The 27,206-nt window shown below is 46.9% G+C and overlaps 2 protein-coding genes across 2 annotated transcripts; one reads left to right on the plus strand and one right to left on the minus strand.

The window, feature by feature from the left end:
• The first annotated feature begins 1,134 nt into the window (after positions 1–1,134).
• On the plus strand, positions 1,135–6,881 carry LOC135544510 (neurofilament medium polypeptide-like). Its single transcript, XM_064972176.1, has 3 exons — positions 1,135–2,271; positions 3,346–3,470; positions 4,480–6,881. Exons 1-3 carry the CDS (start codon positions 1,240–1,242, stop codon positions 6,083–6,085), a joined length of 2,763 nt encoding a protein of 920 aa, XP_064828248.1. The 5' UTR covers positions 1,135–1,239; the 3' UTR covers positions 6,086–6,881.
• A 15,934-nt stretch (positions 6,882–22,815) lies between these two features.
• Positions 22,816–25,682, minus strand: LOC135543929 (neurofilament light polypeptide-like). Its single transcript, XM_064971250.1, has 4 exons — positions 24,574–25,682; positions 24,121–24,245; positions 23,535–23,977; positions 22,816–23,399 (listed from the first exon to the last, which is right to left on the minus strand). Exons 1-4 carry the CDS (start codon positions 25,624–25,626, stop codon positions 23,125–23,127), a joined length of 1,896 nt encoding a protein of 631 aa, XP_064827322.1. The 5' UTR covers positions 25,627–25,682; the 3' UTR covers positions 22,816–23,124.
• Positions 25,683–27,206: the final 1,524 nt, after the last annotated feature.

Consider the following 27,206-nt stretch of genomic DNA (forward strand, 5'->3'; position numbering starts at 1 on the left):
CAAACACCCTCCAAACACCAGATCTCAGTTTAGGCACACCACTTTTCATGGTTTCATTACACAATCATGGTGTTTTGAGACTTTCGATTTTTTTCAGTGTACAGTCTGGATGCATTTTCATCACTACAGAAATTATTTGATTAGAAATGTCTCAAAAAGAGCACAAGAGAGCAAATTTATCCTAGGTGAACTTCATGCTTCATAATTTCCTGAAACTAGCAAGTGCTCACAGCTGATTCATGCATGATGTAGCCTTGTTGATGGAACCCTTATGCCCTTATGGTGGTCTCCGTTTATACGTCATCGGTATGTCACTGATGGTAATCCCTCTGGCATCGGGAGAGTTGATGTCAAGAAGTAATCGATCACCTATATTGAAGATTTAGCACAAACACATAACATCAATACTAACAAATTAGGGTCGGCTTTATACATGTTCGTTGGCAAAGATGAAATACTCATTAAATTAATTTAAGGATCGACCATTCTACAATACTTTCGAGTTGAAAGAAAATGTATAACATTTTTTTCCCGTCTTATAAATACGGGAATTGTGTTTTGCTGCTTTAAGTCGCTGCCCATGGTGCTGCTAGCGCTAAACTAATGACTAGCGTCTGGCGGACTGTCTCTTTCCAAGGTGCTGATATTGGTCTCGTTCTGAATTGCATTGGTAAATTGATCCTTTCTGGTGTAACCTTTTTTTGCTAACAATAGGGAACATAAGAATTAACATGGGAAATTGAACTCCTCCATAAGTCACATTGGTTGTTCGAATGAGCAAATGCAGAGATGTATGTATAATTTGCTTTCTCACACCAATGTTCAATATTGCGAGAAAGTTATATATTCACTCGGTGACAAGCGACAACTGATAGATACCTGAACGCATAGGCTATCCTAATGAATGACTCAGCATCTGCATGGTCCCCCCCCCTGTGTGATTATTCCTCTGCCTTTCAAACCGCCACCCACGAACCCTCACACTTCCACGTGGTGTTTCTTGAAAGGTCTGAGGGGTTGGTTGAGACATGGCCCTCCCCCTTAGATCAACGAGCCAGTAAAAACAGCTCCTACTTGCCTTTTTAGAGATTGCGCCGTATATAAAGGACAGCCGGTGAGGCTAAGAATGCTGTGAGCGCCATCCACCCCGCACCTGCACACACACACTCGCACCCACCCCACTACTCTACCTAGCACACCTTCCCTTCCATTTGCACACGCACCCCCTTGTCTGGCCGGATGAGTTACCACCCCGTGGACACCGTAGGGAGTCCATTCAGGAGAAGCATGGATAGTAGGACAAGCTACGGCCGCTCCTCCGGCACCCCCTCCAGCGGGTTCCGCTCTCAGTCCTGGTCCCGGTCAAGCCCTAACAAGCCCTACAAGAGGAGCGTAAATATGCCTGTAGCCAGAGCGTACAGCTCCACACTCCTCAGCTCCGCCGACAGCGTTGATTTCAGTCAAACTAACGGAGACTACAAGCGTTCCAATGAGAAAGAGCAGCTCCAGGGGTTAAACGACCGCTTCGCCGGTTACATCGATAAGGTGCACTATCTGGAGCAGCAGAACAGCCAGATTGAGGAGGAGATCCAGGCGCTGCGGCAGAAGCAGGTGTCGCAGTCCCAGCTAGGCGATTTATACGACCAGGAGCTCCAGGAGCTGCGCTCCATGCTGGAGCAGATCCACCACGATAAGGCGCAGATCCAGCTCGACACAGACCACATCGAGGAGGACATCCAGAGAATTAGGGACCGCTTCGATGAGGAAGCTCGCATCAGGGATGAGACGGAAGGCATCATCCGGGCGCTCAAAAAAGATATGAACGACTCTGAGTTAGTGAAGTCGGAGTTGGAGAAGAAAGTCCAGTCACTGCAGGATGAGATTGCCTTTATCCGTAACAACCACGAGGAAGAGGTGAGCGAGCTGTTTGCCCAGGTGCAGGCGTCGCAGGTGACCATGGAGAGGAAAGACTTCCAGAAGACGGACATCACCGAGGCGCTCCGGGAGATCCGCACCCAGCTCGAGGGCCACTCCAACCAGAACCTGCAGCAGGTGGAGGACTGGTTCATGTGCCGCTATTCCAAGCTCACTGATGCTGCGGAACAAAACAAAGATGCAATAAAGTCCGCCCGTGATGAGATTGCAGACTACCGCCGCCAGCTCCAGTCCAAGACCGTGGAATTAGAATCGGTCCGGGGAACCAGGGAGTCACTGGAAAGGCAGCTGAATGACATCGAGGACCGACACAACAACGACCTGTCCAGTCTGCAGGTATGATGAGACCCGCTGTTGGCATTGTTTTCACACAGAAACCCACAGCCACGGGCTTAATTGTGAAGTGTTCTATAAAATTGTATTCTCTGTGTAAGTAGAGAAGCAATGTAGTGGAGAGAGTTGGCTAAATAATATTATCAGATGTGTTTCGTTTATCATATAGGCTATCAAATTGTGCCAGAGTCGTGTGAGGATATTATCACGATTCCTTTGAGGTTTTTATTCTTATTTTTAATATAGGTCTACCTATAAGGAGAGTTCCCTACTTTGAGAATGAAACATATACATATTATATTATATATTGTGTTAATATAGATAGATGTGTTTTATCTAGATATATAAGCTCTGCGCAATGGTGGTGTCTGCGCATTTGCTTTAAGATAAATGGCACAATGCTGACATCTTACGGGCACAGCTTTTACATCGCCCATCCTTGTTGAAGCATTAGGCTACTTATACGCTGCGACAATTGGTGAAAGTCAGGACATTACAGGGTTCTTAATTAAGGGGAGACATAATGCAGCAAACGTTTTTTTTTTTTTTGCCGAGTCAGAGACGCGGGTCGATGCGTTCATTGGCTGTGTCCTTGCCTCACCCCACACAGATTTCGAGGAGGACTGTTGAACAAGTGTGAAGAGGCTGCCCTTGAAACAGTGTACACTGCGTCAGAATAAATTATTTCGCAGAACAATAATAGCCTAACCTTTTGCGCAGAACGGTCTTCAACATATCAATTGATTTGCCCTTTTACAAGGAGACAGGGTGACTTCACACTTTCAATTGTTATTGCAACGATATTGTAATGAAATCTCAAAGTGCTTTAATGTGTTGTAAATGTACACACGTTTAAATGTGCTTGTGATAAAGCCTAATTACTAGGAACAAAATACGAAATTGTATATATATATTTTTTTGGCAGTTTTCATATTACTTCCAGAGGGTTCTGTCCTTTTGGCGACATATCCTCCCTGCACCGAAAAATAGATACCAAGTATTTTTTCAGAGTTCCTCATAGGCCTAGGTAATAACAGCTCCTAACCAGCTGATGTCTCTTGGTCTTGTTTTCTACAGGAGACCATCCACCAGCTGGATAATGAGCTCAAGGGCACGAAGTGGGAGATGGCGCGTCATCTGCGCGAGTACCAGGACCTGCTCAATGTCAAGATGGCTCTTGACATCGAGATTGCTGCATACAGGTACAGTGCGATGGTCGTGTGCTAATTAGGCCTATCATTGATTAAATCAAATATTTAAAAATAAAACAGGAGGAAACAAAAATTGTACTCATTAAGGAACAAAAAGATTGTATTTCATCATGTGTAAAAAAAAATGTAAAAATATATATATATATATATATATATATATATATATATATATATATATATATATATATAAAGGCAACATTTAAAGTGTTAGTCCCATGTTTCATGAGCTGAAACAAAAAATCCCAGAAATGTTCCACATTAACAAAAAGCTTATTTCTCAAAAATGTTGTTTACATTTGTTAGTGAGTATTTCTCCTTTGCCAACATAATCCATCCACCTGACAGGTGTGGTATATCAAGAAGCTGAATAAACAGCGTGATAATTAAATAGGTGCACCTTGTGCTGGTGACAATAAAAGGCCACTTGAAAAGGTGCAGTTTTATCACAAAACACAATCCCACAGATGTCTCAAGGTTTGAGGGAGCATGCAAATGGTATGATGACTGCAGGAATGTCCACCAGAGCTGATGCCATATATGTTCATTTCTCTATCATAAGCTGCCTCCAACGTCGCTTTAGAGAATTTGGCAGTACGTCGAAACGGCCTTACAACCGCAGACCACGTGTAACCACGCCAGCCCAGGACCTCCACATCCAATTTCTTCATCTGCGTGATCGTCTGATGGGTGGTGGGGTGGTTTGGTGGTGCTGAAGAGTATTTCTGTCTGTAATAAAGCCCTTTTGTGGGTGGGCCCAGCTGCCAAGTGGGTGGGCCTTTGCCCTCCCAGACCCACCGATGGCTGCACCCCTGGCCAGTCAAGTGAAATCCATAGATTAGGGCATAATTCATTTATTTAAATTGACTGATTTCCTTATATGAACTGTAAAATCTTTGAAATTGTTGCATGAAGCATTTATATATTTTTTTAGTATATATCAACCCTAACTTTTATATTAGGCCTACACTATACTATATCTAATTTTCTATTGTTTTTGCAGGAAACTCCTAGAAGGTGAGGAGACCCACTTTAGCACTTTCCCTTACCGCCAAGCTGTCACCTCCTCTAAGAAGTCCAAGTCTGGGCCTCCCAAACTGAAGGTCCAGCACAAGTTTGTAGAGGAGATCATTGAGGAGACCAGGGTGGAGGATGAGAAGTCTGAAATGGACGAGGCCCTAGAAGAAATTGCCCAGGAGCTGTCTGCCGCATTGGAGGCAGAGGCAACAGATGACAGAGAAGAGGAAGGAGAGGATAAGGGAGAAGAGGAAGGAGAAGAAGCAGTGGGACATGGAGAAGAGGGAGAGGGTGACTTCGAAGAGGTTGTAGCCTCCACTGAATCCCAAGTGAGCTCCAGCGCCCCTGCTGAGGAGGAAGAGGAGGACAAAAACGGTGGCGATGAAGAAGAAGATGGAGGAGAGGGTGCTGAGGGGGGAGAAAAAGAAGAAGAGGGTGAGAAAGAAGGAAAAGGTGAGGGTGAGAAGGGAGATGATGCAGAAGGTGGTGATGAGGGAGAAGGAAGGGAAGAGGGAGAGGAGACAGCCCCAGAATCAAAGGTCTCTCCTGACAAAGAGAAGGCTGGTGAGAAGGAAGGAAGTGGAGGAGAAGAGGAGACAGCAGAGGGAGAGGGAGAAGAGGAGGGTGGTGATAAAGAGGAAGTTGCAAGTAGTGACAAAGGATCCAAAGATGGAGATGATACGGATGAGAAAGATAAGAAAGGAAAGGATGAGAAAGATGACAAAACAGATGAGGCAGATGGAGCCAAGACAGAGTCTCCCAAAACAGATGCCCCCAGGAGTGAGGTCCCAAAAGCTGAGGTCCAGAAATCTGAGGCCCCAAAGGTCTCCAAGCCAGACTCCCTGAAAGCTGAATCCCCTAAGGCTGGGTCCCCTAAGTCTGAGTCACCAAAAGCTGGATCCCCCAAACATGAATCCCCCAAAGCTGGTTCCCCTAAATCTGAATCCCCAAAACCTGGCTCCCCCAAATCTGAAACCCCCAAATCTGCAGGATCCCCCAAATCTGAATCCCCCAAACCTGCTGGTTCCCCCAAATCTGAATCCCCCAAACCTGCAGGGTCCCCTAAATCTGAATCCCCCAAATTAGGATCCCCTAAAGCAGAGTCCCCTAAGGATGAGGCTCCCAAACCAGAAGCTCCCAAGTCAGAGGCCCCCAAGGCTGCAGAAGAGAAAGTAGACAAAAAGGGTGATTCAGAGGAAGAGAAGGTAGAAAAGAAAGATGCAGATTTGAGCGGAGAAGTGGAGAAGGGTGCCCCAGAGGACAAAAAGGACGATGGGAAGAAAGAGGAGATGGATGTGATCTCAAATGGAGTGGATGAGAGCCCCACCAAAGATGACCCCAACCAGAAAGATGACCCCAACCAGAAAGATGACCCCAGCCAGAAAGATGACCCCAGCCAGAAGGTGGTCATCACCAAAACGGTGGAGACCATTACCACTGGAGAGGATGGAGCCAAGCATGTCATTAAATCAGTCACTGTCACCGAGACTGTGAAGGAGACTGAGGATATGATTCAGGAGAAGATGGTGTCCAGCAAGACGATGGAGAAACACTCTTCCAAGTCCGTCAAGGTGGTGACCGAAACCGAGTGACTGCGCTCCAACCAATCCACCCAGGAGAGTCAGGGAGGAGGACACGACGACAAGCAATCATACAGCTAGAGCGATGTAATAAAGATAACCACTCTCAAACATACAGAAAAGCAAAGAGAGAAGCCATATGATGTGACTAAGCTAAAATTTCTAAAATGCATGTTGAGTGAAGCTATAAATGAGCTTTTCTGCAGATGTGGTCAGGAAAATTTGGGAATGGGACAGATGATTAATTCTCTTTCTTTCTATCTGCAGTTCACAGGAGGGCTCACGGGTGGGGGCGTCTGCATGCTAGCTCAGGGAGGGAGTCCCCTCTCTAACATGTATGTATGTATGGATGGATGGGAGTGTGATAGAAATGTATCTTCATTCAAATGAAGTTTTTTGGGGGGCCCAGGTGGGAGGGTCCACTTCAGAAGTAAGCTTACTTATTATGTGACAATACCAATTGAGCCAAAAAAATACAATCGACTACAATACAATACAGTGAAGAAAGAGAATGACGATGGTGCAATGAACTCATGATCATACAGAACCCAAAGCAATTAACGCATAAATAACCTTGAAGAAACTCCTAGCCTTAAACATGCTTTGTATCAGTGTCTATTATGTTTACGAGTGCAATTGAAAATAAATCTGTAAATGCGCACACATACATTATTGTATGCATAGGATGGACTTGAATTTAAATACCGAACATACATGAGGTGCTACAGTTTGCAATCCCATGTCTTTACTCATCATGAATGATTTCCCAGCAGCATTTGCTCAATAAATGTCGTACTGAAATACAAAATATTGTCTCTTGTTCCTTTCTGACACGTCAAACTCATTCCACGGACGGCTGAGTGTCTGCGGGTTTTCGCTCCACCCTTGTACTTGATTAATGAATTAAGGTCACTAAGGAACTCCCCTCACCTGTTTGTCTACGTCTTGATTTAAAGGAAAAAACAAAATCCTGCAGACACTCGGCCCTCAGTGGAATGAGTTTGACACCCCTGCTTTATGCAATTTTTCTGTCCTGTACGTTCACTTTTGTATATACAGTAGGTTTCTCACCACAATATGCACACAATATTCAACTTCCTCATCTGCTTTCATGGGGATGAGATTGCATCCTTCATTATCTTTTGCAGCCTAGAATATATACATCGCCACATAAACATCCACAGGCTGTCCTCTACAGATATTTAAAGTCACAATCGGTAGGTAATTCGTGCATGCCATCTAAGAATAGGCCACCAACAATAATATGAACAATGCAATCCTATGCCATCACATGCAAATAGCACTTGATTAGAGTTGATTTATCAAATCAAACTTTATTTGCAAAGCACATTTCTTAAAGAAAATTGCACTTCAAAGTGCTTTACATACTGTACATAAATAAAATAATAAAAAGTGAGAAAGATTAAAAATGTATATATATACACATACATTTCGACAAATATACAATGAAGATAGATTAATTAAGAAAATAAAACAACAGTGGACATGAGAGACTAATATGAAAGATTTAGACTGAGAAATGTATGGTATATGACATAGTCTTTCAGCCATTAGCTATATTATTCGAGAACAACATTACCTACAATGTTAAACATGATTTGAAACTATACCTGTTTTAAAGTATTTTACATTTTACATACATATTTTACAACTTAAACAATGGAGTGATAGGTCATTTGGAGATTCAGCAACATTGAAACAGACAGCGACTCGTTTGGAAGTTCAGCACCACAGGAAAGTGGACAGCAACGGTCTCAGGCGCAAGCCACACTGGAAAAATCCCTGAAGACGTTTCTTTGAAATCCTATCCACATACACTGAGAGTAGAAAACATTAAGAACTTCCAATTCGTCGGGCCATGGACTCTACAAGGTGTCGAAAGCGTTCCACGGGGATGCTGGTCCATGTTGACTCCAATGCATCCCACTGTTGTGTCAGGTTGGCTGGATGTCCTTTGCGTGGTGGACCATTTGTGATACACACAGTAAACTGTTGAGCGTGAAAAACCCAGCAGCATTTCAGTTCTTGATACAAACGGGTGTGCCTGGCACCTACTACCATACCCTGTTCAATGGCACTTAAAGTGGAACTGACAGTGTTTTAGTAACATGACATCGTATTAAAATCGGTTCATATACACCTCCAGTAAGAATATGACACCTTGTTTATATTTTCTGACAAGCGAGCACTTAGATATGGTCATTTTCAAATTTTCATACATTTGTAGAATGTTTGGGAATGGCGTAAGGCATTTGTGAAAATTCTGTTTGGACAATTAATAGACACTGCAGCAAATAAAACCTAATAAAACATGTATCTTGTCCAGGACTGGTGTGTATGCAAACCGGTATGCCATACCCATCAGAGCTAATAGCCAATCAAATAAGCCATTTGCCACACAGGCCTGCCGTCATTCACTTTGGAATGGACTGTGTGTTTACAGGCCGAAGCAACAGTGCGACTTTAGAGCATTACAACGCATTGGCCAAAAGCCACAAAATACACCTGAATGGATTTCTGCAAATATGTAAATACCACGGGAGTCCTCTAACATTTGGGAACTTCACAGTCCTATTTTATCAAACAACCATAAAAAGGTATCTCTCCCTCAGTTGCCTTTGCACATCTACAACAACAAGATCAACAACTAATGCTAGCCAGAGCAAGATAAGCTAAAATCTAACAAGGGAACATTGGATAAAGCCTCTCAAGCTTTTGAAGCTAGTTGCTCATCAGCATTACAGTGAAACAATGGGGAATAGTAGCTTGCTTGTCCTTCTGCATCTTGCCTGCCAATGCATGCTTGTCCCAACCTACGTTTTGACAACTGAATGGGAACTTGTCTGCCTGCCCACCCATTTGATCAATACCAAATACATTTGACTGACAACTACGAGATATGCTAAATTCAAATTATTAAAAATTATTAAAAAATTAGATATGATAAATTCAAATTCAGCATAGATAGCTAGCTAGCAAAGCGAATCGCATTTCTTGCCAGCTAACCAAATGACACCTGCATCTCTAGCTGTAGACACTGAGAAACGATATGGGGGGGTTGTTGGTCACTCACCCACTCCTCCAATGACATGACATCCTCCCAGCAGCTAGCTATCTAACGTTAAGCATTGTGTTTTTAGCTTGCTATGTAGATCAGCTAGCCCAGGGGTGTCAAACAGTGCAGGGGACCTATATAAAAAACACAACGAATTTGCGAGCCAGACATAACCTATTTGTTTTCACAAAAAAACATGCAACTGCAACCCAAACTGGCCATTGTTTTATTAGAAAAAATATGGCTCTTTACAATGTCCACTTATATACAAAGAATGCTGTATATAGCATTCTAACATATTAAAACATGCTATTTGGCATGCTATTTTATCTCTTATAAATAATATTTGTCCAGCCTTGGCTGCTATGCTTGCAGATGTGCATACTATGCTGCGACCCTAATCAGAAAGTATTTAACAACAAATAACAAAAACACAACTATAGGTTTGTTTTAACATTTAAACTTAAAACATGTTTTACATTTTTTTTGCACTGCATGGATCACAGGTGCGGTAGAATGCAACATTATATTGTAGTTGAGTGGCCAGCTTGGGTTACTGCTCAAAATGTTGCTAAAATATGACTCCATGTTTCTCTTTTGCATGGTGTTTTCTTGCAGGTTTTGTTTATTGGTTATTCATTGTCAAGCTTTCAAAAACCCAAACCAGACTGCAACATTTTAGTAGCCTAGCTAGGACTGTGGCATGTGTCTGCACACTTTCCCTTTGCTGCGTGCTGTAAAAGGGACACACGAAAGCAGCTCAATTTAAGTTAAATTGTCCGATGTGAGCGCATCCAGCTGTAATCTCATGAAGTAAAATAAACAAATAAGATTACAACATATATCAAAAGAAGAAAAACCTTAGAGAGGTCTGCCTGTCGGCTACGACTGTAAATTGCCTATATGAGCTGTTTCTCCGTTGCTTGTCCTCACGTTGCTTGACCTCATCTGATCTGGGCTGAACCTTACTGCACCTGCCGACACTGCTGGTCGGGGACGACACTGCGGGGACGACGCTCTATGCTCACTCAGTGCGATTTCAACCCATTTCATCAGTGGTCTTTGCCAAATTGCATGAATAAAAACAAACCAAAGCAGGCAAAAAAGCAGTGGGTTATAAAACTTGTCACGTTTTAATTCCAATACATGTAAAGCCTCTGCCCTAGTACGTCAAACTGGACCCAGGGGCAGACATAGTAAATAGCAGTAACATAGCAGTAACATAGTAAAAGTAAATCTGTTTCCCTCATTTTATATGCCCACCACCCCGACCAAGCGGTTGCTAGACAATCATGTTATATGAGCACCCACCCCGACCAAGCGGTTGCTAGACAATCATGTTATATGAGCACCCATCCCGACCAACCTGCCTCCTTTTACTTATGCCTTAAGTAACCTTATGTCATATGTAACCTTACCAAAAGTAGTATATCCTCTCTGGCACAGGCGTTCCGCTAGCGACCCACCTTGACAACATCCGGTGAAATTGCAGAGCGCCAAATTCAAAATACAGAAATAGTCCAAATAAATATTCTTAAAAATTACAAGTGCTATACATCGGCATAAAAATTAACTTCTTGTTAATCCAGCCGCTTTGTCAGATTTCAAAAAAGCTTTCCCGCGAAAGCATACCATGCGATTATCTGAGGACAGCGCCCGCTTACAAAAGCATACAAGCAATTTACAACCAAGTAAAGGAATTACAAAAGTCAGAAATAGCGATAAAATTAATCACTTACCTTTGAAGATCTTCATATAGTTGCAGTCACAAGAGTCCCAGCTACACAATAAACATAAACATAAACATAGAAACATACAAAGTAAACTATGGCCAGGGCGTGACAGTACCCCCCCCCAAGGAGCGGACTCCGGCCGCAAAACCTGAACCTATTGGGGAGGGTCTGGGTGGGCATCTGTCCGCGGTGGCGGCTCTAGTGCTGGACGTGGCCCCCACTTCACCGCAGTCTTCCCCCACCTTGTCCGCTTCCATGACCTCCCAGCCACGGCAACCCTACTTAACAACATGGGACAGAGAGGCAGCTCGGGACAGAGGGGAAGCTCGGGACAGCGGGACAGCTCGGGACAGAGGGACAGCTCGGGACAGAGGGACAGCTCGGGACAGAGGGACAGCTCGGGACAGAGGGGCTCTTCAGACTCCGGCAGCAGGGCCGGACAGGCAGGAGACTCCGGCAGCAGCGCCGGACAGGCGGAAGACTCCGGCAGCAGCGCCGGAAAGGAGGGAGACTCCGGCAGCAGCGCCGGACAGGCGGGAGACTCCGGCAGCAGCACCGGACAGGCGGGAGACTCCGGCAGCAGCGCCGGACAGGCGGGAGACTCCGGCAGCACAGTAGAGGAGGAAGGCTCTGGCAGATCCTGGCTGACTGGCGGATCTGGAAGAATCTGGCTGACTGGCCGGTCTGGAAGAGTCTGGCAGACTGACGGTTCCAGCAGATCCTGGAGGACTGGCGGATCTGGAAGAGTCTGGCTGACTGGCGGATCTGGAAGAGTCTGGCTGACTGGCGGATCTGGAAGATTCTGGCTGACTGGCGGATCTGGAAGAGTCTGGCTGACTGGCAGATCTGGAAGAGTCTGGCTGACTGGCAGATCTGGAAGAGTCTGGCTGACTGGCAGATCTGGAAGAGTCTGGCTGACTGGCAGATCTGGAAGAGTCTGGTTGAATGGCGGATCTGGAAGCGTCTGGTTGACTGGCGGATCTGGAAGAGTCTGTTTGACTGGCGGATCTGGAAGAGTCTGGCTGACTGGCAGATCTGGAAGAGTCTGGTTAACTGGCAGATCTGGAAGAGTCTGGCTGACTGGCAGATCTGGAAGAGTCTGGTTGAATGGCAGATCTGGAAGAGTCTGGTTGACTGGCGGATCTGGAAGAGTCTGTTTGACTGGCGGATCTGGAAGAGTCTGGCTGACTGGCGGATCTGGAAGAGTCTGGTTGACTGGCAGATCTGGAAGAGTCTGGTTAACTGGCAGATCTGGAAGAGTCTGGTTGACTAGCAGATCTGGAAGAGTCTGGCTGACTGGCAGATCTGGAAGAGTCTGGCTGACTGGCAGATCTGGAAGAGTCTGGCTGACTGGCAGATCTGGAAGAGTCTGGTTGAATGGCAGATCTGGAAGAGTCTGGTTGACTGGCGTATCTGGAAGAGTCTGGTTGACTGGCAGATCTGGAAGAGTCTGGCTGACTGGCAGATCTGGAAGAGTCTGGTTGACTGGCAGATCTGGAAGAGTCTGGCTGACTGGTAGATCTAGAAAAGTCTGGTTGACTGGCATATCTGGAAGAGTCTGGCTGACTGGCAGATCTGGAAGAGTCTGGCTGACTGGCGGATCTGGAAGCTCCATGCTGACTGACGGCTCTGGCTGCTCCATGCTGAATGACGGTTCTGGCTGCTCCATGCAGATTGGCAGCTCTGGCTGCTTCTTGCAGACTGGCAGCTCGGGCTGCTCCATGCAGACTGGCAGCTCTGGCAACTCCTTGCAGACTGGCAGCTCCTTGCAGACTGACAGCTCTTTGCAGACTGACATCTCCTTGCAGACTGGCAGCTCCTTGCAGACTGGCAGCTCCTTGCAGACTGACAGCTCCTTGCAGACTGACAGCTCCTTGCAGACTGGCAGCTCCATGCAGACTGGCAGCTCCGGCTGCTCCATGCAGACTGACAGCTCTGGCTGTTCCATGAAGACTGACAGCTCTGGCTGCTCCATGCAGACTGACAGCTCTGGCTGCTCCATGCAGACTGACAGCTCTGGCTGTTCCATGCAGACTGACAGCTCTGGCAGCTCCTTGCAGACTGACAGCTCCTTGCAGACTGGCAGCTCCTTGCAGACTGACAGCTCCTTGCAGACTGACAGCTCCTTGCAGACTGGTATCTCCGGCTGCTCCATGCAGACTGACAGCTCTGGCTGTTCCATGAAGACTGACAGCTCTGGCTTCTCCATGCAGACTGACAGCTCTGGCTGCTCCATGCAGACTGGCAGCTCTGGCTGCTTCATGCAGGCTGGCAGCTCTGGCTGCGCTAAACAGGCAGGAGACTCCGGCAACGCTGTAGAGGCGGGAGGCTCTGGCAGCGCTAAACAGGCGGGAGACTCCAGCAGTGCAGGAGAGGAGGAAGGCTCTGGCTGCGCTGGAGAGGTGGGAGACTCCGGCAGCGCAGGAGAGGAGGAAGGCTCCGGCAGCGCTGGAGAGGCAAGGCGCACTGTAGGCCTGATGAGTGGTGCTGGCACTGGTGGTACTGGGCCGAGGACATGCACAGGAAGCCTGGTGCGGGGAGCTGCCATCGGAGGGCTGGTGTGTGGAGGTGGCACAGGATGGGCTAGAGCGTGAAGGCGTACTGGAGATCTTGAGAGCGGTGCTGGCACAGGACATGCAAGGCTAGGGATGTGCACAGGAGGCCTGGTGCGTGAGGCTGGCACCAACTTCACCAGCCGACTAGCACGCACCTCAGGACAAGTATGGAGCGCTGACCCAGGTGTCATCAAATCCCCGACACGCTCCGTCGGGCGAATCCCATATTTAAAGCACCAACACAGCAACTCCCTCATTACTCTCTCCTCCAATTTCCCCATTCACTCCTTCACAGTCTCTGTTTCGCTCACCTCCAACACCGGCTCTGGTTCTGGTCTCCTCCTTTGCTCCTCACGATAAACAGGGAGAGGGGCACAAGTCTGACTCCTGACTCTGCCACACTCTCCCTTAGCCCCCCCCCAATACATTTTTGGGGCTGACTCTCGGGCTTCCATCCGCTTCACCGTGCTGCCTCCTCATACCGGCGCCTCTCCGCTTTTACCGCCTCCAGTTCTTCCTTGGGGCGGCGATATTCTCCAGGCTGAGCCCAGGGTCCTTCTCCGTCTAATTTGTCCTCCCATGTCCACTCCTTATTTTGCTGCTCCTGCTGTTTCTTTTGCCTGTTACCACGCCACTTGGTCCTTTTGTGGTGGGTGATTCTGTCACGACTTTCGTTGTGGGAAGGAGGAGCGGACCAAAATGCAGCGTAGTTGTGATTCATTTTATTTAATACGGAAACTATACACGATAAACTAACAAAATAACAAAAGTACGAAAACCGAAACAGCCCTATCTGGTGCAAAACACAGAGACAGGAACAATCACCCACAAACACACAGTGAAACCCAGGCTACCTAAATATGGTTTCCAATCAGAGACAATGACTAACACCTGCCCCTGATTGAGAACCATATCAGGCCAAACACAGAAATAGACAAACAAGACATCCAACATAGAATGCCCACTCAGATCACACCCTGACCAATCAAAACATAGAAACATACAAAGTAAACTATGGCCAGGGCGTGACACTAATAGTACCGGTAAAGTTTGTCGAAACATGTCAAACAATGTTAATAATTAATCCTCAGGTTGTCAATTGTCTAAATAAATTGATAATATTTCAACCGGACAATAGCTTATTCAATAGAAAGGAAAAACAACAAAGGGCGCGCACTTGGTCACGTGCGCAAACCAGCACTGCATGATTCTACAGTCCACTGACAGAAAGGTCTCATTCTTCTTCATTTTTCAGAAAACAAGCCGGAAACAATGTCTAAAGACTGTTGACATCTAGTGGAAGCCATAGGAACTGCAATCTGGGTCCTAACCCATTAGATACTCTATAGGCATTCAATTGAAAATACCCACATTAAAAAAAATCCCACTTCCTGGATGGATTTTCCTCAGGTTTTGCCTGGCATATCAGTTCTGTTATACTCACAGACATTATTTTTAACAGTTTTGGAAACTTTAGAGTGTTTTCTATCCAAATCTACCAATTATATGCATATCCTTCTGGGCCTGAGTAACATGCAGTTTACTTTGGGCACGCTTCTCATCCAGATGACGAAATACTGCCCCCAAGCCATAAGAAGATATCATGCTAATTTCAGTATCCAGGATTTACTTTTATTATGTTATTATGTTATCTCGCCTATGAGACCATGCTGAGTAGTTTAGAAAAAAGTTTTATGACTGATAAACTGCGCCTTCAGAAAGTATTCATATCCCTTGACTTATTCCATATTTAGTTGTGTTACAGCCTGAATTCAAAACGGATTAAATAAAATAAAAATCTCACCCATCTACACACAATACCACTTAATGAAAAAGTGAAAAGAAGTTTAAAATTATTTTTTGCAAATGTATTGAAAATAAAATACAGCAATATCTCATTTACATAATACTTATAAACCTCAGTCAACACAGAATCACCTTTGGCAGTGATTACAGCTGTGAATCTTTCTGGGTATGTCTCTAAGAGCTTTGCACACCTGGATGGTACAACATTTGCACATTATTAATTTTAAAATTAACATCACATTCCAAAATCATGGGCATTAATATGGAGTTGGCTCCCCCTTTGCTGCTATAACTGTCATGTCTTGTTATGTCTGTTCCTGTCCTTTTTCTTCACTCTGTCTCTCTCTGCTGGTCTTTTTAGGTTACCTTCTCTGTCTCTCATTCTTCAGCTGTTCTACATCTCCCCTAACTAGCTCATTCACTCTTTCACACCTGTTCTCTCTTCCCCCTCTGATTAGGTCTCTATTTCTCTCTCTGTTCCTGCTACTTTCAGTGTCTGATTCTTGTTTGTGTTTTTGATGCCAGAAGCAAGCTGTCGTCTCGTTTGCTTCCACCTTGTCCTATCCTGTCGGAGTCTGCCTGGCAGGTGCATCCTGCACTATACTACGTTCTTTTTGTTCCATTGTCAACGTTGGAAGAGGATTTATGCCATTCCTGTTTTTCATTAAAGAACTCTGTTTTCTGTTAAAACCGCTTTTGGGTCTTCACTCAAGTACATAACAGAAGAATCAGACCAAGAATGGACCCAGCGGCTCCGGACCCTTTTCACTCCGCCGTCGAGATCCAGGGAGCGATGCTAGGCAGACACGAGGAGGAATTGTCTGCTGCTCGACATGCCGTTGAGACCCTGGCCGTCCAAGTCTCCGACCTCACAAGACAGGTTCACCAACTCCACCTCGATCCACCGCCCACTTCCAGGGTTTCCGAGTCTCCGGAGCCCAGGATCAACAACCCGCCCTGTTACTCTGGGGAGCCCACTGAGTGCCGCTCATTCCTCACTCAGTGTGATGTGGTGTTCTCTCTCCAGCCCAACACTTACTCCAGGAGCGCAGCCCGCATCGCCTACGTCATTTCTCTCCTTACCGGACGGGCGCGTGAGTGGGGCACGGCAATCTGGGAGGCGAGGGCTGAGTGTATTAACCAGTTTCAGGACTTTAAGGAGGAGATGATACGGGTTTTTGACCGTTCTGTTTTTGGGGAGGAGGCTTCCAGGGCCCTGTCTTCCCTATGTCAGGGGAATCGATCCATAACGGATTATTCTATTGAGTTTCGCACTCTCGCTGCCTCTAGTGACTGGAACGAGCCGGCTTTGCTCGCTCGTTTTCTGGAGGGTCTCCTCGTTGAGGTTAAGGATGAGATACTCTCCCGGGAGGTTCCTTCCAGTCTGGACTCCTTAATAGCCCTCGCTATTCGCATAGAGCGACGGTTTGATCTTCGTCGCCGAGCTCGTGGAAAGGAGCTCGCGTTCTCCGTTGCTCCCCTCTCCACATCACTGCCACCTGCCGCATCACTGCCACCCTCCTCCGCCGGCTCGGATGCTGAGCCTATGCAGCTGGGGGGTATCCGCATCTCGGCCAAGGAGAAGGAACGGAGAATCACCAATCGCCTCTGTCTCTACTGCGGCTCCGCTGGTCATTTTGTCACCTCATGTCCAGTAAAAGCCAGAGCTCATCAGTAAGGGGAGGGCTACTGGTGAGCGCAACTACTCAGGCCTCTCCTTCTGGATCACGCACTACCTTTCCGGTCCATCTCCGCTGGCCCGGTTCATCTGCTTCCTGCAGTGCCTTGATAGACTCTGGGGCGGAGGGCTGTTTTATGGACGAGACCTGGGCTCGGGAACATGACATTCCTCTCAGACAGTTAGGGAGCCCACGGCCTTGTTCGCTTTAGATGGTAGTTCTCTCCCCAAGATTCAGCGTGAGACGCTGCCTTTAACCCTCACTGTCTCTGGTAATCATAGCGAAGCCATTTCTTTTTTAATTTTTCGTTCACCTTTTACACCTGTTGTTTTGGGTCATCCCTGGCTAGTGCGCCATAACCCTTCTATTAATTGGTCTAGTAATACTATCCTATCCTGGAATGTTTCTTGTCATGTGACCTGTTTAATGTCTGCTATCCCTCCTGTTTCCTCTGTCTCTTCTTCACAGGAGGAGCCTGGCGATTTGACAGGGGTGCCGGAGGAGTATCACGATCTGCGCACGGTGTTCAGTCGTTCCAAGGCCACTTCTCTCCCTCCACACCGGTCGTATGACTGTAGTATTGATCTCCTTCCGGGAACTACTCCCCCCGGGGTAGATTATACTCTCTGTCGGCTCCCGAACGTAAGGCTCTCGAGGATTATTTGTCGGTTTCGCTCGACGCCGGTACCATAGTCTCCTCCTCCTCTCCCGCCGGAGCGGGGTTTTTTTTTGTTCAGAAGAAGGACGGGTCCCTGCGCCCATGCGTGGATTATCGAGGGCTGAATGACATAACAGTTAAGAATCGTTATCCGCTTCCTCTTATGTCTTCAGCCTTCGAGATCCTGCAGGGAGCCAGGTTTTTCACCAAATTGGACCTTCGTAACGCCTACCATCTCGTGCGCATCAGGGAGGGGGACGAGTGGAAGACGGCGTTTAACACTCCGTTAGGGCACTTTGAATACCGGGTTCTTCCTTTCGGCCTCGTTAACGCTCCAGCTGTCTTTCAGGCACTAGTTAACGACGTCCTGAGAGACATGCTGAACATTTTTGTTTTCGTTTACATGGACGATATCCTGATTTTTTCACCGTCTCTCTCGATTCATGTTCAGCACGTGCGACGCGTCCTCCAGCGCCTTTTGGAGAACTGTCTTTATGTGAAGGCTGAGAAGTGCACTTTTCATGCCGCCTCTGTCCCTTTTCTCGGTTCCGTTATTTCCGCTGAGGGCATTAAAAAGATGGATCCCGCTAAGGTCCAGGCTGTCATTGATTGGCCCGTTCCTAAGTCACGCGTCGAGCTGCAGCGCTTTCTGGGCTTCGCTAATTTCTATCGTCGTTTCATCCGTAATTTCGGTCAGGTGGCAGCTCCCCTCACAGCCCTTACTTCTGTTAAGACGTGCTTTAAGTGGTCCGTTTCCGCCCAGGGAGCTTTTGATCTTCTTAAGAATCGTTTTACATCCGCACCTATTCTTGTTACACCTGACATCTCTAGTCAGTTTGTTGTTGAGGTTGACGCGTCAGAGGTGGGCGTGGGAGCCATTCTTTCTCAGCGCTCTCTCTCTGACGGCAAGGTCCATCCTTGCGCGTTTTTCTCTCATCGCTTATCGCCGTCAGAACGTAACTATGATGTTGGTAATCGCGAACTGCTCGCCATCCGCTTAGCCCTAGGCGAATGGCGACAGTGGTTGGAGGGGGCGACCGTTCCTTTTGTCGTTTGGACTGACCATAGGAACCTTGAGTACATCCGTTCAGCCAAACGACTTAATGCGCGTCAGGCTCGTTGGGCTCTGTTTTTCGCTCGTTTCGAGTTTGTTATTTCTTATCGTCCGGGCTCAAAAACACCAAGCCTGATGCTTTATCTCGTCTCTTCAGTTCTTCTGAGGTCTCCACCGACCCCGAGGGGATTCTCCCTGAAGGGCGTGTTGTCGGGTTGACTGTCTGGGGAATTGAGAGGCAGGTAAAGCAAGCACTCGCTCACACTCCGTCGCCGTGAGCTTGTCCTAGGAACCTTCTGTTCGTTCCCGTTCCTACTCGTCCGGCCGTTCTTCAGTGGGCCCACTCTGCCAAGTTAGCCGGCCACCCCGGCGTTCGGGGTACGCTCGCTTCCATTCGCCAGCGTTTCTGGTGGCCCACTCGGGAACGTGACGCGCGCGATTTGTCGCCGCTTGTTGTTCGGTCTGCGCGCAGACTAAATCTGGGAACTCTCCTCCTGCCGGCCGTCTCAGACCGCTTCCCATTCCCTCTCGACCGTGGTCTCACATCGCTTTAGATTTCATCACCGGACTGCCTTCATCAGCGGGGAAGACAGTTATTCTTACGGTTGTCGATAGATTCTCTAAGGCGGCTCATTTCATTCCTCTCGCTAAGCTCCCTTCTGCTAAGGAGACGGCTCAGATCATTATCGAGAATGTTTTCCGAATTCATGGCCCCGCGGTTCATTGGTCCGTTCCGTATTTCCCAGGTCATTAATCCTGTCGCAGTGCGACTTCTTCTCCCGCGCTATCTTCGTCGCGTTCACCCGGTCTTCCATGTCTCCTGTGTTAAGCCCGTTCTTCGCGCCCCGCTCATCCCTCCCCCATCCTTGTCGAGGGCGCACCCATCTACAGGGTTCGTAAGATTTTGGACATGCGCCCTCGGGGCCGTGGTCATCAGTACCTAGTGGATTGGGAGGGGTACGGTCCTGAGGAGAGGAGTTGGGTTCCCTCTCGGGACGTGCTGGACCGTTCGCTGATCGATGATTTCCTCCGTTGCCGCCAGGTTTCCTCCTCGAGTGCGCCAGGAGGCGCTCGGTGAGTGGGGGGTACTGTCATGTCTTGTTATGTCTGTTCCTGTCCTTTCTCTTCACTCTGTCTCTCTCTGCTGGTCTTTTTAGGTTACCTTCTCTGTCTCTCATTCTTCAGCTGTTCTACATCTCCCCTAACTAGCTCATTCACTCTTTCACACCTGTTCTCTCTTCCCCCTCTGATTAGGTCTCTATTTCTCTCTCTGTTCCTGCTACTTTCAGTGTCTGATTCTTGTTTGTGTTTTTGATGCCAGAAGCAAGCTGTCGTCTCGTTTGCTTCCACCTTGTCCTATCCTGTCGGAGTCTGCCTGGCAGGTGCATCCTGCACTATACTACGTTCTTTTTGTTCCATTGTCAACGTTGGAAGAGGATTTATGCCATTCCTGTTTTTCATTAAAGAACTCTGTTTTCTGTTAAAACCGCTTTTGGGTCTTCACTCAAGTACATAACAATAACAGCCTCCACTCTTCTGGGAAGGCTTTCCACTAGATGTTGAAACATTGCTGTGTGGACTTGCTACCATTCAGACATAGGAGCATTAGTGAGGTTGGGCACTGATGCTGGGCGATTAGGCTTAGCTTGCAGCCGCCATTCCAATTCATCCCAAAGGTGTTCGATGGGGTTCTGTGCAGGTCATGGTTCTGTGCAGGCCAGTCAAGTTCTTCCATACCCTCATGCTGAACCAGGAGAGGGCCTTGTATGCTGTAGAGTTAAGATTTCCCTTCACTGGAATTAAGAAGCGTAGCACGAACCATGAAAAACAGCCCCAGACCATTGTTCCTCCTTCACCAAACTTTATAGTTGGTAGTATGCATGGGGCCAGGTAGCGTTCTCCTGGCATCTGCCAAACCCAGATTTGTCTATCGGAGTGCAGAGTTTGAACTCGGTAGTGAGGGTTGCAACCAAGAACAGACCATTTTTAAGCGCTTCAGGTCAGTATTATGAAGCAACTATAATCTTGTTGATCCATCCCCAGTTTTCTCCTATCACAGCCATTAAACTTTTAAAGTCACCATTGGTCTCATGGTGAAATCCCTGAGTAGTTTCCTTCCAGGCAACTGAGTTAGGAAGGATGCCTGTATCTTTGTAGTTACTGGTTGTATTGATACACCATCCAAAGTGTAATTGATTACTTTGCCATGCTAAAAGGGATATTCAATGTCTGCGTTTTTTATTTTTACCCATCTACCAATAGGTGCCCTTCTTTGCGAGGCATTTGAAAACCTCTCTGGTCTTTGTGTTTGAATCTGTGTTTGAAATTCACTGCTCAACTGAGGAACCTTACAGATAATTGTCTGTGTCGGGTACAGAGATGAGGTTGTCATTCAAAAATCATATTGAACATTGGTTATGCACACATCCAACTTATTATGTGACTTGATTAGCATATGTTTTACACCTAAACTTATTTAGGCTTGTCATACCAAAGGGAATGAATACATACTGACTCAAGTAATTTCAGCTTTTCATTTTTAATAAATGTGTAAGAATGTCTAAAAACATAATTCCATGTTGACATTATGGGGTATTGTGTGTAGGCCAGTGGCACCCAATCTGAATTTAATTCATTTTAATTTCAGGTAGTAACAAAACAAAATGTGGAAAAAGTCAAGATGTGTGAATATTTTCTGAAGGTACTGTATCCAGTCCTCTGAAATGCAGTTTTGCTTGGTGCATCATTACGCGCAAGTTAATTGTTTTAAGCGATTTAGGTTGTTTGGAATTTAGTATGTGACTATTATATTAAATTGAAGACATGTTGGGTGCTGTCCATGGGTGACTCTGCTGATTGCAGTCCCATGTTGGGTGCTGTCCATGGGTGACTCTGTTGATTGCAGACCCATGTTGGGTGCTGTCCATGGGTGACTCTGCTGATCGCAGACCTATGTTGGGTGCTGTCCATGGGTGACTCTGCTGATCGCAGACCCATGGTGGGTGCTGTCCATGGGTGACTCTGCTGATTGCAGACCCATGTTGGGTGCTGTCCATGGGTGACTCTGCTGATCGCAGACCCATGGTGGGTGCTGTCCATGGGTGACTCTGTTGATTGCAGACCCATGTTGGGTGCTGTCCATGGGTGACTCTGCTGATTGCAGACCCATGTTGGGTGCTGTCCATGGGTGACTCTGCTGATTGCAGACCCATGTTGGGTGTTGTCCATGAGTGACTCTGCTGATTGCAGACCCATGTTGGGTGCTGTCCATGGGTGACTCTGCTGATTGCTAACATTCTTCCTCTCAGGATTTTAGCTCAGCACTCACGTAGAGTGCCGAAGGAAGCAACTAAATTGTGAAGAGTCATAAAATCAGCTCCACAGTATTTCAATGTCTTAAAAGCAATAAAAACACACGACTGATCCCAGATTTGATCGTTCTCAGCCCTGAAATTAGGTAATAAAAATGCCATCCCTCTCTGAAGTTCCTCCCGTTCCTCAGCATCTGTTCTCAGACACATTGGACCTGAGCTGCATAGCTGATGGAGCCTCTGATGTGGACATTGCCAGGTTAGTGCTCCCTCAAGACGGAATAAAGTACAAAAAACGATCAGATCCCTGCCCGTGCGTCGTGATTGTGCCTGCGTGCCCCGAATGTTGATGTAGGCAACTCCAAACCCAGAGAACTAGCTGTGTTCGCCATTTATGATCGACATTATAGACAGGTTACCTGAAGTGCAACACACAGAGATATCTAATTCTGTGCAACACACCAGTGTGTGTGTGTGTGTGTGTGTGTGTGTGTGTGTGTGTGTCTGATATCCTAATAAGCATCGTTAAACAGTACTCTGTCTTGTTACAAGCAGCTTATAAACCATTCAATAGATCGTTTTTTTCAACATTTACAAAATGTTTATAAATCATGACACATAACCTGTTAAATGTTTTAATTAATTAATTCAGAAAGGACCTGCTGTCATGTATGATGAACAACAGGCCTTATATGTTTTCACATTGTGATTAACTATGTGGTCATGTTTTTAAGCACCTTCAAGATGTATCAATGATATGTTCAACATTTCATCCTGATAAAACCCCCCAAAAATACTGTTTACTGAGTTATTATTCAGCATGATTCAGTATAAGGACAAAAAAAATCAATTACACACTCTGCATGGCTTTCAAAAGTATTTATTCAACCATCCAAAACCACACTCTCACAGACTTGCACAGGCATAGCATACACACTCTTACACACACACTAGAGGAATTGTGTGACCTTTATTGATTTTATTGACTTATAACTGCTAGCAGATAACCTTGGTTTTGATGCATTAGTGCACTAAAAGACATTGTATTGAGCACCTTGTTAACAAGCACACTGGTGTCGATAATTTCTGCTGTTTGCCGAGCTGAGGTTTTATTAAACTGTCTTTTGGCTTGTGTGGTCTTGGGCCACAAACTTACTTTTTAGCCTTTGGTATTTCAGATTAGTCTTTCTCTTCGGCAGATTTTTCTCTCTTCTCCTCACTCTTGGACATCTCTGGTTCGCCCTTCCCTTCTTTGGTTTCTGAGACGTCATCTTTTTTCTCCTCACTTTTACCTTCATCTTTCACCTCTTCATCTTTATCTCCCCCTTCTTTATCATCTCCTCCCTCTTTCTCTACCCACTCCTCTTCCACACCTTCCTTTCCATCCTGCTCCCCACCCTCGTCCTTATCTTTCTCTCCATCCTCTTTTGCAGTTTCTGCATTCTCATCTCCACCTATATCAAAAAATGAAATAATTGAGAATAGAGGAATAATTTAGTTAGTATACAGGTTTGTAAAAATGTCAGCATGTAAGCCATAAACAACAACAATAGAGAATATTCTTTGAGGGGAAATATCCCAACGCTAACCTTGATCTCCATCTTTAGCATCCTCTCCATCTTCCTTCTCCTCCTCGCCTCCCTCATCCCCATCTTCCTCTTTCTCTTCTCCCTTTTCCTCCTTCCCCTCTCCACCCTCTTCTTCCTCCTCCTGTCCCTCCTCTTTCTTCTCTTCTGCTTCTTCCTCTGCCATCGCCTCCTCTTCCTCCTTCTCCTCCTCTTCCTCCTCCTGTGGTGGGCTGGCAGAGTCCCGCTGGGCCAGGCTGGTAGAGATGATGTCTTCTCCAGAGACGAATGAGGAGCCGAGGAAGCGTGAGGTCATCAGGTAGGGGGCGCCAGAGCTCAGGCTAGACTGCATTGAGAACATGGAGCGGCGGAAGGAGGGCATGACTGACAAGCTGTGGCCATAGACATTGGACATACCCCCTGATCCGCCCACACTGAAGTGAGACTCCTCCCCCTCCAGCAGCTTCCTGGAAAAGTAAAAGATCATGGGAAAGATACAACTTTAGAATAAAAGAGCAAAAAACTTTCCTTGACCTGGACTGGCATTAGTATTATTACATTATATTTGTTTAAGTTGAAGCTCTGGCCAATGCTCCTCATAGCATCCTACCTGTAGGCAGCGATCTCAATGTCCAAGGCCATCTTAACATTCAGCAGGTCCTGGTAGTCCTTCAGGTAGCGAGCCATCTCATGCTTGGTGACTCTCAGATCATTCTCCAACTGGCCAATAGTGTCCTATGGGAGACGTTTAAAGGTTATGAAGTGGATAAAAAAAATATTTTTTTTTTACCGTGGGTAATACAGGTAATATGCCTAAAATGTCTGAATGGATGAAATTTTAAATGTATTCAAAATAATCTTATTTGCTCCTATTCTGTATTACTAAATCAGTTCCACTTGGCACAATATATAAAACATTATTGGTGTCTTGTATTCTGATATAGTCATTTACCTATTAGTAAGCAGTTTCTAAACATAAATAAATTCACATTAAGATTGCATTTATTCTGAGGTATTTGCATCAGATTTGCTGTTTAATTCATCCTGCAGTACCACCACTGACCTGCATGTTGCTGATCTCAGCGCTCTGCTTGTCCTCCATGATGTGTAGCTGGTTTTCCAGAGACTTGTTAAGACCCCGGCAGGTATCGATCTCCAGCAGGTGGGCCTTGAGCTGCCGGCGGTACTCCCCTGCCTCATCCCTGGAGCTCTTCACCGCGTTGCTGTGCTGGGCAACACTCTCCGTCAGGGAGCCCACCTTCCCATGGAACCACTCCTCAGCAGACTGCATGTTCTTGGCCGCCAGCCTCTCGTACTGGGCCCGGATGTCCCTCAGGGCACCGGACAGGTCTGGTGTGGCTGCCTCCATCTCCACAGCCACCTGGGCCCCCAGCTGGGCCTGGGCCTGGAGCTCCACCACCTCCCTCTCGTGGAGCTTCTTGAGGAAGGCCACCTCGTCCAGCAGGGTCTCCACCCTCTTCTCCAGCTCAGCCCTGGCCAGGGCAGTCTGGTCGGCCCCACACCGTGCATCCAGCAGCCTGCCCTCCGCGTCCTCGCGGGCCACCACCTCCTCCTCGTAGCGGGCCTGCAGGGCGCTCAGGGCCTGCTCCAGACGCTCCCTCTGGCCCAAGGCAGCCTGCTGCTCCCCACGCGCCTCATCCACGGCGGCCCTCAGGGCCCGCGCCTCCTGCTCATACAGGGCCGCCAGGCGGGAGGGTTCACTGTGTCTTTGCCTCAGCATCACCAGCTCAGCCTCCAGTGCACGGTTCTGCTGCTCCAGCTCCCGCACACGCTCGATGAAGCCAGCGAAGCGGTCGTTGAGGTCCTGCAGCTGGGCCCTCTCCTGGGTCCTCACTGTGCGGAACTCAGAGCTCACCTGGGTCGCCTGGCTCAGCTCCAGTTCCACTGAGGAGGAAGAGGCCATGGATGAATGCAGAGCCTGGCCAGGAGAGGAGTACTGCAGACGGGAGCTCACGGAGGAGGAGAAGGGGGAGGCGTGGGAGGAGAAGGCCGATCGTGACCTCCCCTTGGTCACCACTCCGCGGGGGGCTCCCTCCACGTGCCAGCGGCGATAGGAGGAGGATGAGTAGTAAGGGTCAAAGCCGAGGGTACTCATGGCTGGACTGGGAGGGCAGGCAGCTCTGTCTGGCTCTGTGTCAATGTGTCTGTAGGGCTCAGGTAAAGAACCCAGACTGATGCTGCTGCAGTGGCTCCAGCTTTTATAGCAGGAGGAAGAACTCTGACGCAGGCGCATTCCCAAACTCTGACTATGCGGGATCGATAGGCTTACACTGCAACGGACAGAGAGGGAGAAAGGAAAGGAAAGAAGGAAAGAAAGGGGGAGGGAGAGGTTGCAGATGGAGAGATATTTGTGTTTTTGAGGGTACAAAGGAGGTTAACATGTTTCTAGTTTCTCTACACTGTTTCTGTCAAACACAGTAACCTTGACTACTAATGTTCACAAGTTAATGTTCAGGAAAGTAGAGTTAGATAGCTAAAGCCTCTGGATAATGAAATATAAATCTGCACTGTACCTGCACCGATAGTAAAAATGAATAGTCGCATGAAATTACTTGCATCATTCATTTGAATGTAGATCTCGCAGTCCTCCCTTTAGGGGAAGAAAATGAATGGGCTGTCCTCATTCTACAGCAGCCTATGCATTGATATTATACACAGCTTCTCCTCATACAGTGACACAGCACCTGCCCTGCTGGCCAATTAGAGAGAGACACCCATGACCACAGAAAACCCACATTGATAAACACCGAACACGCGGCTGGATGGTATGTGTTTATTTATTTATACATTATGGCTGGGAAACTACTGTTTGGTGCCTGTAGATACTTGTGAGGTTCTGAATCAGATGCTGTAATGATAATGTGTATAAATATGATGATGTCTGTGAAGATGTGTTTGTGTGTTTGGGATGATAATGCATTGATAATCATAATAATAGATCATCATAATAATAATGATAGATAATGCATCTATTATACAAAATAGGTCAAATGAACTCAAATACATTTTCATGATTGCCTTAGTTGGAAGGGACACTGAGGAATTTGAAGAGAAGTTGAATGGTATTTTTATATTGTCATGTTTATTCCCTAACAAGAGAAACAGGCTTCTTATCTTTCAGCTCCAGAGTGAAGAGGGAACCATAGCTGGTCAATAACACTCTGCTTCCTCCTTGCTGACACCCACTTCCCACTCCTGAGAGGGGTGGGGGAGATACACATTTTATACTGTCCCAGACTGTTGATTGAGAGAATGGATAGCACAGTGACTTGCCATACATTTAAGCATAGTATGAGGATCTTGTGAGAGAACAGGCTGGTATGAGTCCATGTTTAGGTGCAGTATATTATGCATTTCGCCTGTACACATTTGAGGAGAGTGTATGAATTTACGTGTGTTTGTGTGTCTCTTTTGTATGTGTGTATTTTGCTGACAGTTCTCAAAGCAGAAGCCTTGAAGGTGAGATGGATGTGGGTTGCTAGGCTACAGTAGGTGCGGGGTGCTGCCGCAAGCTGAGTCATAAGTAAAGTCGGGGCCGGTTCCAGGCGTTATCAACATAAGCCCCATGCATTTTAAGAAATCAGTCGGGGGCTCAACTTGCTGTTGAGAGTTAGAATAGTAGAGTATACAAGGTGCAATTTAGATTGTTGTGCATCGGCATTTTGTCAGTCACTC

The sequence above is a fragment of the Oncorhynchus masou genome, chromosome 8, assembly GCF_036934945.1.
Source record: "Oncorhynchus masou masou isolate Uvic2021 chromosome 8, UVic_Omas_1.1, whole genome shotgun sequence".
NCBI lineage: Eukaryota > Metazoa > Chordata > Actinopteri > Salmoniformes > Salmonidae > Oncorhynchus > Oncorhynchus masou.